A 14,839-nucleotide genomic window follows, 5' to 3' on the forward strand; every position below is an offset into this window, starting at 1 on the left:
TTGGAATGGGAAAATGGGGGCTTTGAAGGACAGGTCTACAACTTTGGAACTGAGGACAGTCATTTAGAGAGACATGTTGAGAGCTATAACTCTGAAGGCGCATCAGCCTAAGTTTGAGTACCGGCTCTGCCACCAATGCCCTTTAGCCTTTCTGGGCCCATTTCCTTATTTTTCACGAGGGTGGTAGCCTACATGATCAGGGTGGGTCTTCTAACGCATTGCTTTACGAAGAATTTATAGACAAAATAGGAATGAAGAAAGCTTCTATTCATCCACTAAACAGACAGGGCTTGGATCTATGGAGGTCTTACCACGGCCAAGACTGCCAACAGGGTCTGCATCCCCATCTCTCCCTCTCCATCCTCTGATACACACGAGCAGGGCCCCCCACGTGCTAAGGAACACAGCCCACCCCACCCCTACAGTCTTTTGTAAATGAACCACGAACAAACCATACACAGAGAGAAGCTTCTTTTTCTTTCTTCAATTTAATTGAAGTTACTTAGAAAAATAATCAGGCTTCAATGGCTTTTCCTGGAGGAAGGTTCATGAACATTTTCACGCTTTTGTTGGCAATGTGGAATTCAGCTTTCTTGAACAGTACAGTAAGATGCAGGGAGAGTTTTCTACAACAAGCCCTCTACAGCATAAAAATATGTAAAAAAAAAAAAGTCACACTCCACAAAGATGTTAAATTATATGTCCATATGTCATACTGAGCATGCTCATAAGAAAATAGTACGGGCAGCCCCTTCTGTACCTGACAGAGTAACAGGATGAAATTTGCCTGTTAATGGCCGAGGGTCAAGCTGATTGTAGAAGATCCTGCTGCCTGTTCATAGGGTCCAGTTGGTTGTGATGGAAAAGGCTGGAGGAAATACCGGTTGTGGGAACTTTGGGGGAGTGATGAGGTCAGTCCTGCTGACATGAGTGGGCAAGGGATTTTGGTTCCCAGGATCAAACAGCACGGGGCAGCTCAGATTGCATGTGTGTTTAGTGGAGGACCAGGCTGTGAGAGATCTGCTCTGAATCCCACCCACCAGGGACAGAGTCCCTTGGCTTCTGGCCAGGTTAGAACAGGGTCTTTTGCAATCACTACCTCAGCACTGGTCCAGACCCCACCAGCTAAGGGTGCTAGGGGCTCACTTTTGTTCTGGAAATTTTCTACTAGCAGGGATTAGACCCTGGTGCTTCCAAGCCTTTGCCACCAGGACACTGCCCGCTGCTGTCCTGTGCCATCCAGGTGAACAGGCAGGGCAGTGACACTCACCTGGTGGACAGGTGGGAAGGAAGGTCCCCTCTGAGACACCAACAGGTCAGGAGACTGCCCTTCTTCCCAGACCAGCTGGGGGGGTGGGGGTGGGAGGAGGCAGGAAAGGGGGAGGGTGTGAAGAAGCTGCAGGAATTCAAACCCTGTGGCTAATATTCTAGAGTTTTCTAACCAAAGGGATAGGTTAAACAGGAATGTCCTTGTGAATACTACTCTGTACCTGGTTTTGAAAACACAGCAGCACCTTTGAAAAGTGGCTCGGAGATGGGACACCTGTCTGTACTTTTCTCCAGCTAAGCACGCAACAGAAAGCATTTTCAAACAGTTTTCTTTAAAAAAAAGAAAGAAAAAAGAAAGAAAGAAAGAAAAGGAACAAAAGAACTAAGACCTTTTGTTTTCCAGGCACATTTTCACCCATGGATTCTTTTTAACCAAGGACACAGTACTTTCTACATTCTGCAAAAACAGTTGAATTGATTTTTTTTTTTAAAGTTTTTATGCCATTAGAAAATAAAATACGAACACAAAACATGAGGAGAAAGAGCCCTTCGTTGCCTAACCATATTGCAGTATTGTCCCCTGAAGGACACTCTTTCCCACTAGAGCGAGAAGATGGATGAAAGAAGGCATCACAGCTGATCAAAGACAAACAAGATGCGGAAACGCAAAACTCGGGAAACATACGTGAATTTCCACTTAAAACACAAAAAGGACACAGGGAACAATTCCAAACTGTAAAACTGAAGGAGCACTCATCAAGGTTTGAGCTCTCGGTCTGCACTGAGCAAAGTTAGGCTCAAACACTAGGGGGACCAGCTGAGCCTTTGTGTCCCTCCCTCTCCTTCCTTCTGTCCGTACCACCCAAGGCTCTGCTCCACTCCCTTTGGGAGGGAGGGAATTGTGGCCCATGTAATATCCAGGATTAGAATTATTGCACTTAAGCAAAAGTTGAATTCATTTGATAAACTACCTTCGTTGCTGTAAACCAGGTGGAGACTGTGGTGCTGTTTTATTGCTGTTCTGTTTTGTTTTTGGAAGGGAGGGTCAGGGAAGCAGTTTTTATCCTTGAAGACTTCAGATGTGCTAAAGCAACCTAACCAAAGAATATTCGGTGGAACACTAGCTCTGTGAGATGATCTGCAAAACAGAGGATCCTGTTCACAGAAGGTCAGGAAATGCCACCAACTCAATAAGTGATGCTCTTGGGAATTCACAACACACAACACACATTCAAGGCTCTGAAAAGTCCTGCAGAAAGGAAATGGACTTAGCTTTGTTTCCCAAGGATATCTGACTACAAAACCCTTAATTTGCATCACACCAACTTGTGTCTGGGGAGAACCTGTGTTCTCTGAAGCACATTATCAGGAAATGCCAGAAATCTCTTTCATTAGCAGACGCTTTGTTTCTGAGGACAGTGTCCCTCCCCTGCCTGGAAATAGGGTCCAGGGATAATTCCAGGGACAGCTGAAGTCTGTCACTCTCCTTGGTAAAACACATTGCATACATCTCTGTCCATCAAGGGTATAGTCACCGTGCTCTTCACAAAGCAGAGAGAGCCTGGAAAAAGGTACACAACATTTTATAAATAGCTTCGGCCACCCTCTCCAGCGCACACCTCACTCACATTCAATAAAATAATTTCCTCGGTGAGACAGGGCAGCTGCTGCCCACGGAGCTGGCGGTGAGCTTTACAATACAACTGTAATAGTTTCTGTGAATAAATTATTCATTTTGTTTGTTTGTTTAGAATATTCTTCTCACCTCTGCGCTACACACTGCATCAAAAACAAAAAGCAAACCTTACTCACACCCCATCCCACCCCACCCCCTATTATGAGAACTATTATATACAGTATCTGCTACCCACTCAGTCACTGGCTGTAAGAGGGATGTGGCTCAAACTTCAATGGAGGCATCGGAAATGAGAAGCGCATGCAGATGCTAACTAGCAAGGAACAGGGAATGGAATGTTTCCAGCCTTCCAGAGGCAAGGGGTGTGGGTTACCGCCACAGAAGGCTGTCCTTGCTGCTCACTGCTGGTGGTCACAAAGGCGCCGATGGATCCTTGGCCTCTGGAGGACTTGCGAGGGGTATGCCTGTGCACATGTGTACAAAGAGTCCGCCTCTGACCTGCGCACGGAGTGGAAGTGCCGGGCCATTGCAAATCCTTTACTGTGTGAGTCCTGCCACAAAATTTTAATCTTTTACAGTGCAAAGAGCAGAAAACAACCCTTTTAGGTGGAGACCTGAATGCCGGGCTGGAAATGACAGGAAGAGGCAGTTGGCAAATATTCGCCTTCCCTCACTTCCCATCACTAATCAGTCACAGCACTCTTCCATGCCATGCCTGGCAAATCTGTTCCGGAGCTTAAAGGCAGATACTACCAATACATTCGAGTGGGCACATGATAGGAAACATTTTTGTCATCTCTTATGTTGGGCAATGAGCTTGGACTGCTTACCAAGTTAGGTGGCCTGCTCCAAGCACGTGGTTTGTAAATTTGGGCCATAGAAAAATGCAAATTTGTAGGGATCCTGAACCTTCTGGGGTTGTTTGTGAATAGTCCAAACTTCATGCTAAGTCCATGACTATCAGGGGTTAGCTAATTGTCAAGCTGGATACTCTGTGTCCATGTAAAGCTTCTTGAGGGCCAAGACTATTGGTTTTGTTCAATGCTCTATCCGCAGGGTCTAGAATCAGGCCTAGCACATAGTACTTGCTTAATAAATACTTGTTGAATGTAAAGCAACAGCCACTTCACCTTCATCACAACTGGCACTGCCAGTTAAAAACTTCTGTAGAAAAGCCTATTCGACCAGGTTGCTATTTCTGGTGGTGGTGGGGAAACAGCTACAATCAGCTTTATCCTTGTGTTTAAAAAAAAAAAAAAAATCACTTCTCTTTAGTGCGAGGAACGTTTGGGTCGACTGAAATCGGTTTGGAGTCAGTCCCTTGCAAAGATGCCTCTTTCTATTTATTTCTAGCAGAATTTCAAGGATGGTGGTGGCATCAACAGACAGCACAATGGTTGTTATCACAGTGACGCTCTGAGCTAAGGTTAGTAAGGAGAACATTCATGCCCCCCCATGAGCTGCTGCAAGCACAGAACAAAACGTAGATTTCTTCCGCAAAGACAGTAGAGTCTTGCTGCCACAAAAAGAAATCTACACAGAGACCATGTTTAAATAACTATAAATAACATTAATTAGAACTTTACGGGATGCGCAATTCATGGAATTCACCAGAACACAAAGAAACCTCTGAGACAGTGTTGCGGGATTCACGTCTGAAAAACAAGGACACCCATCCTAGTCCCCTGCAAAGACAGCCGTCCGTCCCTACTAAGGATTTTAAATAATTCCCACTATGCTGCTCGCAGCATCCTCCCCAAAGAAATATTAATTTACAAAATAACCCAATATCCATATAATTCTTTTGACAAATAAAAATCTTAAATTAAAAAGCACGATTCTTTCTCCTCTCCCCACCCCCACCCTTCATTCCAATTTCAGGTAGCTTGGCACTGAGTAATTGAACATTAAAAAATCGAGTTTGTAGACTTCGTACAGCTGCGTTTGGTGCTCTGAGCTGATGTTCTGGAAGAACTCTGTGGTCATTTCATCAGTAGTTCTCGTGGACTTGGCGTAGGTGGGGAACCTCAGGTAGCTGCCCACGCCTGCCAGCTGCAGGACGTAGTTGGAATCCTCCTCCAGCGTCTCGTACTTGCCCACGAGGTCATAGTGGATGTGGCACGGGTGGCAGAGGGAGTAGACAGTCTGCCAGTGTTCGTTGAAGGGCTCCTCGCGCTGGGTGTGCGGGTCGATGAGATAGGCCACGAACTCCTCGAACTTGACATCGTCGCCCTTGCGCAGGGCCTCCTGCGTGGCGTTCTTGCGCTGCCGCTTGATGATCTTGGTGCCGTAGCGCTTGTGGAAGGAGGTGTTGTACTTCTGCGTGAACTTGTTCCGGTAGGCGGACACCAGCCTCTCGAAGGGCTCCCGCACGAACAGGAACTTCATGTAGCTTTTCAAGCGGTGGTTGATCTCAGGGATGCTGTACTGGTTCAGGGTCTTCAGGTTGGCCGAGACGTGCGCCTCGTTGGCCGGGATCTCCATGGGGTCGCTGTACTTGCCCCGCCCGGTCAGGACCATCATGAGCCGCTTCCAGTTGGTGCACGCCACCTTGGGCACGTAGCAGTAGATGAGCTCGTGGTCCTCATCCACCACCAGGTGCTTCAGGTCGTTGGGGGTGAGCACCCGCCGCTTGCGGCTCATGGCGCTGTTGGCCCGGCATGTGTCTGTGACCTGGTCCCGCCGCATCTGGTGCAGGACGGCCGTGTTGGAGAGCTCCAGCTGCAGAGGGGACACAAGAGGGATAAGAACTCAGTACTCGGGCGGGATGTTTACACTGGGCCACGTCCACAAGCACGATGGCCAGTGCGGGCCCCCAAGGCAGCCACTGACACCCTAAATGGCCTGCCTCCATGTCCAGTTTTCCATCAGCTGTCGAGGCTGTTTTGGTTCTGTGTTCCTCTGTAGCTCACCCATCACCCTCTACGCGCCTGGCATGGTACGCGAGCTTCGCGTGGGCACTTTTCCTTTTCTCCGAACGACAAACGTGAACCGTTGTTGATTTATTTAACAATATCAAATACCCGCTACTGTGCCAGGTAGCATGCTGCTAGGCACTGGGGGTGCAGCAATGAAAAAGTACAAGGTACCTGCCCTCACGGAGCTGACAGTCCAGCTGGAAAGAAAAGGGAACTGAGGTTCAGAGAGGTTAAGTTACTAGCTAGTGATTACACAGTAAGAGTCAGTATTCAAACTCAGGTCTGTCTGGCAACCAAAGCTGCCCACTTTCCACTCTAATCTGACATCCAGTCCTCCAGTCTTCGTGATTGAAGCAGGGAGGAAGCATGGGGTTCTGGCATTTGGGTGATCTATGTCAAAGCAAGGGGATCCCATTTTTCTACAAGCCTGTCACTGTGGACATCTATTGCTTTCTGCTTCCTCAAGATCAGTGCCTTGATTTTCCTCTGGGAACCTGCCTTCCTTCATTCTCAATCCCTTGCCTCTCGAGCTGCTGAGCTGAGAGAAGGCAGCCTGGAGCTTGGCGACAGGGAGGAGGGCCACCATGCAGGGAGAACCAGACTGGGAATGAAGGGAACAGAGGAAAGATGAGCAGAAAGACAAGGGGGTGTATTCCCAGTGACATCATCTGAATACCAAGGTCCATAAGTTGTTGCAACCAGACCCCCAACATCTGGGCTTTCGTTACGTTAGTCAATACATCTGCTCTGGTGCAAAAAGCAGTTTAAGTCTGGGTTATATCACTTGGAACCAAAATATATGGGTATTTACATTATTATCTCTGAGCTTTTCCTTTCTTCTATATTCAACCATGGATCCAGCCATTCAAACATGTGTCCAGACCTCATAATGTACAAGGCACTCTGCCCAGCACCCCTGGGAGGTACAAGCCTTTCCCAAAGGGCTCACCGTCTTAGAGGCGCCAGGCCAGAGAGCTGGCAGCATCAGTCGAGGCCAAAGGGAAAATGTGTGTGCTCCTCCGAATTCCACGAGCAAAAGCTTCTCCCCAAAGGCCATTCACTCCCAGTCTGAACTAGTCCTCACAGTCCATCTAGAATAGGCAGCACAAGGCCACACTGCCCTGGTGTGCTGGCATCTTGGTCCCCAACCCCAGAGACTCAGAGACTTTCAGTGGAGTGGTGACACCCTCTTGTTGTCTGGCTTAATGCCATGCCCCCATCTACCCTCCTGAATGTGCCATGTGGCTCTTCTTTTAAATATAAAAGATATTAATATTAATTATGATTAAAGTTGTAGAGAAACTGAGCACCATGGAAGAGCCACTCTGCAGATGACGTGGTTGCCTCCCTGACCCCGGAATGAGTGGGGTCCCCATCCTTACACGTGTCTTCTGAGGTCCTCGACAGTCCAGCACCAGCCTACGTTTCCTGCCTCATTCCCGTTCCTCCCCCCTTTAGAACTGAAGAGAAACCAGTGATTCGCTCTTTTCCCTCTGGGCCCGACCACTCCTGTTTGGGATTCTTCCCTCCCCATTTCTGCTGGTACAAACTGGACAGTGCACGAAGGCCCAACACACTCCCCTGCCACACAAGCGGAAGAATCGTTCCCTCCTCTAAACCCCCTCTGCACTGAGCATCCTTTACAGCACAACTGCCCCGTCTCCTTCATGCTTGGTTTTCTCAAGTTGGGCGACCACCTGATTCACAGGGACTCAAAGCCACTGCCCCCTCTAGGCTGGACTGTGGGTGGCCTACAGTAGGGAACGCAGAGGGATCTGTGAACTTCCACCACCACCAAGCCACCTGCACAGCCAAGTCAGGAGAGTCAAGGGCCTGGGTGGGACCCAAGAAGCTGGCCTTACATTTCCACTCCTGAACCACAATCTGTGTAACACATTCTAGAATGTGCACAGGGCAATTGGGATGGGTTTAAGTGTAGAACACGGATGAGTTTATGGGGGACCTGAGGGATGTCCTGGTGGCCACTGGAGAGAAGTCATTACATCCCGCTTTAGGGCTCTGTGTCTGTCTCCTCTCATGGTTCCCATGACAACGGGTGGTGCTGGCTCTGGTGATCATGCAGCCGGTGTGAGACAACCTGTGTCAGGCACCCTCACAGCTTATTTAAATACATTATCTTTCATCTTCCCAGCAGTTCTCTGAACTAGATGCTCTCACCACTGGAAATGTCCACACTCAAGGGAAGGAAGCAAACCAAGGCAGAGTGCTGATGTTCTGAAAATGCCATGAGCAACCTGGAGATTCTCTTGCTACTTTAGTCTCATAAGCAATGGGGCGGTGGGGGGGGGTGGGGGTGGGAATCTCAAAGGAGTTGCTACTGCTGTCTTGATGGTCATTCCCCTCTGCAATCCTACATTGTCACTCTTCCCATCAAGAAGTCGAGTCTGTTTCTCCAGCCCCTTGGCTCCGGCTGGCTGTGACTTGCTCTGATTAGTTCCCGCCCTTTGCGGCCCCACCTTCACACCACAGAGGCGTAAGGTTCTCCCTGTCGAATGCAAGTACCATGAAGTGTGAACTTTGTCTTCCCATGGCCGTATCTCCAGTGCTTGCAAAAGTGCCAGTCACACAGTAGATGGTCTCTAAGTATTTGTTGAGTGAATGAATGAATGACTTAATAAATCAGGGAAACTTGATACGCAAGGAGGAAGGCCCCTCTGCAGCTAAAGAAACTTTCCAGTTGTTCATAGATGTCAGAATGTTCTTAAATAGAGGCTGTAATAGTGATCCCCCAAAATTCAGGGGGGACCTCAGAATGTGACCCTATTTGGAAACAGGGTGTTTTTGTTGTTGTTGTTGTTGCTGCGAATGCAATTAGTTAAACTGAAGTCATACTGAGTTAAGGTGGGTCCTAGTCCAATGACCAGTATCACTGTGAGGAGAGAGTACAGAGACACACATAGAGAAGGCCATGTGATGGCAGAGGTTGGAGTGATGCATCTGCTAGCTAAGAGATGTCAAGGATCATCAGGAACAACCCGAAGCGGGGGAGGGCAAGGAAGGGTGTACCCCTACCGCCATCAGAGAGCACGTGGCCCTGATGGCACCTTGATTTTTGACTTCTAGCCTCTAGAGCTGTAAGAGAAGAAATTCCTGTTATTTTAAGCCACCGAGTTTGGGATACTTTGTTATGGCAGTCCTAGGGAACTCATATGAGAGCCAAGCCTTCAGCCCATAAGTTGGAGCACATTGATATAAAATATAAATGTGTAAGAGAAGGTAACATTATATAAGATAATATTTTTACATAGCAGAATAAGGAAAGGGTATTAGAGCACTAAGTAGAAAGTGGGTAAGATCTGAAATCAGAAGACCTAGGTTCGGGCAAGACCCTTAACTTTTTAAGCCTCAGTTCTATTATTTGCAAAATGGGAATACTGCCACCTCGCCTGCAGGGGTGTTGGTTAAATCACATAAAAAGTTTGTTTCAGCATTTAGACAATAAGATCAAGTCTAGTTCAGAATTTGGACAGGGTATAACACACTGAAGGCAGTTAACACGTATGCATTCTTTATGAAAGAAGAAAAACAAGAAATCCGAAAAAGAAGGCTAGAAATCTCAAAGACAAATTTCACCAGCTCTGTATTTTTATGGCAGGCCACCCCTAGGTCATGGAGTTCAATTAATATTTAGTGTGAATGCTAAAACTCTGACTTCTGCATGTCCTGATTTCTGAGCAAAGGTATTCATCACCTTAAGAAGAGCATTCAGGCCACTTCAAAAACCAAACCCAAACCAGAACTGTCCTAAGGGAACTAGGACTAGGAGGGGAAAAGGGCCCATCAATTTTGCCCATTTGAATCACTACTGGACAGTTTTGAAGGCAATACATTGCTAAATGAGCAGAGAAACAAGGGGGCCTCCTTCTCCCCCCCCAGCTTTTTTCAGTTGGAGACAATTTTCTGGCTGTCTGAATCCCTGGGGAGGTGGCATTCAGTTCATACTGCACTCAGGACCACAAAGCCATGAAAAATGGAAACAATACCACAGTGTCATTTTATGTCCAAATGCAGAGACAGAAAATAACTCAAAGGGGCTTTGAGATGTGGTTTTTGTGGTCTCTTTCTCTTCCATTTCCTCCTTCTCCATGGTAGTTTAGGTGGCAAATGGTGCACCTGCTGCAATGAGGCAGCACAATTTCCCTCTAGAGGACCCTGGGGCAGAGATCAAGAGAATACGCATAGTCTCAATCCTGAGACAGAGTCTCAATCCCTTCTCAGCGGAAGACATTCATCCAGGCCTCTAAGTGTTGATTTTTTTTTTTTTAACAAAATATTTTGTTTTTATTTTAACATTATTTCAGGCTAGTGTTGATTTAACTTATTAAAAGTATAATGGTACTAAAATATGCACGAATATAAAACTAGGTAGACAAGACCAAAACAAACGGAAACATTCAAATGAACACCATTAACCAGATGGATGACGCTGTTTTACTGGAACCAAAGCCCTGCTTGAAACATACAGGGTCCTTGCTGTCTGTGCCGAGATAGGCTCTCCACAGTGTGGCATTACTCCTCTATGTGCTGCTCAACCTTTCCACCACTTTCTCATTTCTAGTTACTGTAAAATCCAGCACCCTGGAATATCACTTGACCTTTACTTGGTCCAAGTGCATCATTTATATACTTTCTGTCTCTGCCCATTTCTAATGAGCCCAAGACAATAAAAATGGAGTTACACGGTACCACCAAGACCATCAATGAACACACGTGCCGTAATTTCACATAGGAGGACTAGGTTAGTAGGCTAGGCTCCAATCATCCAGAAATGCTTTAACTTTTTCAAAAATACAAGTAAGGATACAAAATGAAAATATAAAATTAATGCGATTCTCAGGCAGAACTCAGATCCCTGAGAGCTATATGTGTGGACCCCTTGAACCCTGGTTTAAGAAACCTGGATTAAGGGCAGCCTTGGACAGATCAGAGGGAAGAGAGGAATGCTTCATCCCCGCGGCCAGGATGAGGCAGGAGAGATTTCGGATGCGGGCCGGGGCTGTTCCAGATATCTCCATTTTTGTTATTAGCACCAACAGCATGTTAGAAATTGTAACCAAGTAAACAGCGATTTGTAACCTTAAAGAAAATGCAGATCTGGTCATGTCACTTCCACACTTGTCCCCAAGCAAGCTTCACAGGAGCTTGTGTAATGGTCTCAGCTCTTCAGCAGCTAAGGGGTTCCCTGAGTATCAATTTCACATCTATCCAGGGGACTGAGAGCTATGGGACATCAGGAAGAGGAGGGAGTGAAGAGTACTCCTTGGGAACAGCTCACTCCCTTGTCACGGAAAGAAAACATCTGTCTTCTCCAGCCACGTTGTATCAATTTTACAAAGAGGGCTTGTTGTTCTGATAATTATCTGAACTGTGAGATCAATCTCTTTCCTTTTTCATTCCCTTTCTCTCCCCTCTTCTTTTGTCCTGTATCAAAGGTATTTGAAGAGATCACAACAAAGGACATATGTGCAGTATAAAACTGAAATAGGAAAGAACAAATATTCTAAGAGAGCTACGATTAAGGATCTCCTTTGGTGGCGGGCTTCCAGTAGCAGGGACAAAAGGGGAAATGTGATTAAATCTTGCTTTTGTCTTCAGGAGAGAGAAGCATTCCAATTGCTCGGGGCAGAAAATGTAGACAATCTTAAGGGACTCAGCAATTTCGGTCGTGGAGAGAGATTCTTGGATTCAGTGTGCCCATGTTGGAACCTTCAGAGGGTCACTTTCTTCACCAGATACTAGTATTATGCGTCACTACCACCTATAACCACAGGGCACTTCAGCATTCACAGAGCACTTTTACACACTGTGCCACTTAAAGACCCCACTGGGACGTCTCCAGAGCCCACTAAAAGAAAGTTTATCTATTTTATTTTTTATTTTTGTTTGCATTGGGTCTTCGTTGTTGTGCGCAGGCTTTTCTCTAGTTGCGATGAGCAGGGGCTACTCTTCGTTGTGGTGCGAGGGCTTCTCAGTGCTGTGGCTTCTCTCGTGGAGCACAGGCTCTAGGTGCACAGGCTTCAGTAGCTGTGGCTCTTGGGGTCAGTAGTTGTGGCACACGGGCTTAGTTGCTCTGGGGCATGTGGGATCTTCCTGGATCAGGGATCGAACCTGTGTCCCCTGCAATGGCAGGTGGATTCTTAATTACTGTGCCACCACAGAAGTCCCAGGAAGTTCATATTCAGCAGACCAACCCGTACGTCTAACCACGTGTCATCTTCTTCTGGGCTGGCTCTCGCCAGGTATTACCAATACTTCATGTGAATGGTTCTCAACCTTGAGCTTGCAAGGCAGTCCCCTGGAGGGCTTGTTAAAACACAGTCTTCTGGGTTCCACCCTGAGTTTCCAATTCAGTAGGTCTGGGACTGGGCCTGAGAATTTGCATTTCTAGCAAGTTTCAGGTTGTCAGTTTGCTAGGGCTGCCATAACAAAATACCACAGACTGAGTGGCTTAAGCAGCAGAAATGGATTTTCTCCACGTCCTGGAGGTGGAGGCAGGGCTGGTTTCCTCTGAGGCCTCTCTCCTTGGCTTGTAAATGTCTGCGTTCTAACTGCCTTTTCACATGGTCGTCCTTCTGTGCATCTTTACCTCTTATAAGGGCACCAGTCCTACTGGACCAGGGCCCACCCTAACGGCTGCAATTTAATGCAGTCATCTCTTTGAAGGCCCTGTCTCCAAATCGGGTTACATTCTGAGGTACGGGGGGTCGGGACTTCAATATATGAATACTGGGGGTGGGGCACAATTCGGCCCATGACACCAGGTCACGCTGATGCTGCTGGCCTGAGGACCACACTTTGAGAACCACATCTTTCTCCTGTGAGGAAAGGACTGTAATCTAACATCTTTCACCAGTTCATAGCTATTCTTAATTACAAACCACAGAGCCAAGTTCGTCGTCTGCTGCCAGGCGACTCCTAGGTCTAGCTCCAGCCTCGACTCCCCTTACTTCCCTTTGATCTCCCCAGAGTATAAATTAGGTCAGAGGAAGGCTGATTCTAGGAAACCGTGAACATGGCTACAGGCTCTGGGCTGTGTCCTGCGTTCTCATTTAGATGTCTATTTTTAATTCGGACATTTAAAAAAGGCAAGTGTAATTAGTTGAAGTACCAAATTTAGGGACTGTTTGAAAAAGTCTTTAAAACTTTACTATGTTTCATCTTAAAAGGAAGGAAAGCTGGTTTCCCTTAAATTAAAACATCTTTTGTGGTGTTTACAATTTCTTTCAGACATAAGAACCCAAACTGAAGGAGGAGCAGCTGGTCCATTTTACTGCCCTGGGGGGAGGAGACGCAGAGGACTGGAAGCCCAGAGAAAGAGGCAAATGTAAAAGCATCAAGCGGGTGGGGGTGGCAGAATCGGCCATTATAGACTGTCTGCTTGGGCCCAGCCTCAGAGTCTCCACTTGAAAATCCTAATACAAGACCTCTTCGAGGATCTCGGGAGCACTGCCATCATTCTGTTGATTTTAGAATTGGGGGAGGGAGAGGAAAACCTGGTGATCTGATTTGCTATGATTTTATTATATTTCCTTCTGGTATAGAAATTCCTAAAGTCTCGTGAAAAAGACCAGTCATGAGGAATCTCTGAAGAAACCACATCCACAGCAAAAAAGAAGCCCACGTTTACACTCGCTGCCATTTCTTGAGCACCCACTCTGCACCAGCATGTTAACCCTCACTCTATGGGATACGCAGCATCAGTACTCCCAATGTATGGGTGAGAAAACTGAGGTGCAGGGGGAATGAGTAACTTGCTCAAGATCAGGGAGCTAGGAACTGAGGCTGGTGTTCAAATCCAGACAGCCTGTATTCCGAGCCCCTGGCACTGTGCAGCCTCCCAGGATCTGCAGGCCACCCCCCACCCCCCGCCGGGAATTCCCATCTCCAGGGCAGCTGCTAGAGCCATGGTCTCCATCCCGGCAGCTCACAGGGGAGCTTTAAATACTACTGAGGCCCGGGGCCCACCCCAGGGGTATGGCCAGCCCCCTGGGGATTCAGAAGCTGCCCAGTTGGGGACCACTATCTTAGAGGCTCCGATGCCAGCAGGTATAAACTAAAGCACGGAGGGGACTTTGAGCAAAGACCTGTGTGATCTTGGGCAAATTTCACCTTCCTGGTCTTCAGATTTGAAACTAGGGGCTTTCCATCCTGTAGGGCCAGAGATCAAAGGTCTAGAAAACCACAATTCTTTGGCTGTATCCTCAGAGAACCACTAGGAATTCTATGATGCTTAAAAACTTTTATGTTTAGAAAAGAAAGGAGAAAAATATTGAGCCTTTAAAGAAAGAAGCTAGTCTGAACCTGTTGCAAAATTTAAAAAGGGTTTAGGAAAGAAGTGATTACATACTAACTGACATTAACATTGCCAAGGAAATTGGTTTCTTTTTATCTTTTTTTTTTAATTGAAGTATAGTTGATTTACAATGTGTTAATTACTGCTGTACAGCAAAGTGATTCAGTTATACATATATCTATACACATTCTTTTAAAATATTCTTTCCCATTATGGTTTATCATAGTATATTGAATATAGTTCTCTGTGCTATACAGTAAGACCCTGTTCTTTATCCATTCTCTCTATAAAAACTTACATCTGCTAACCCCAACCTCCCACTCGATCCTTCCCCCCTCCCCCTCGGCAACCACCAGTCTGTTCTCTATGTCTGTAATTCTGATTGTGTTTCATAGATAGGTTCATTTGTGTCGTGTTCCACATTTAAGAGATATCATATGGTATTTGTCTTTCTTTTTCTGACTTACTTCACTTAGTATGATAATCTCTAGTTACATCCACGTTGCTGCAAATGGCATTATTTCATTCTTTTTTTATGGCTGAGTAATATTCCATTGTATATGTACCACATCTTCCTTATCCATTCATCTGTTGATAAGACATTTAGGTTGTTTCCATGTCTTGGCTATTATGAATAGTGCTGCTATGAACATACGGGTGCATGTATCTTTTTGAATTATAATTTTGTCTGGATATATACCC

General features: G+C 46.5%; 1 protein-coding gene across 2 annotated transcripts in view; it reads right to left on the reverse strand.

Moving 5' to 3' along the window:
• Positions 1-4,226: 4,226 nt before the first annotated feature.
• Positions 4,227-14,839, reverse strand: part of CHST11 (carbohydrate sulfotransferase 11) — a 259,972-nt gene continuing 249,359 nt past the window's right edge. For both annotated transcript variants that reach the window (XM_057742974.1, XM_057742973.1), the window contains exon 3: positions 4,227-5,626. In XM_057742974.1, the coding sequence (XP_057598957.1) occupies positions 4,772-5,626 (855 nt within the window). In that variant the 3' untranslated portion in view covers positions 4,227-4,771. The remainder of the gene's footprint in view (positions 5,627-14,839) is intronic.

The sequence above is a fragment of the Hippopotamus amphibius genome, chromosome 7, assembly GCF_030028045.1.
Source record: "Hippopotamus amphibius kiboko isolate mHipAmp2 chromosome 7, mHipAmp2.hap2, whole genome shotgun sequence".
Lineage (NCBI taxonomy): Eukaryota > Metazoa > Chordata > Mammalia > Artiodactyla > Hippopotamidae > Hippopotamus > Hippopotamus amphibius.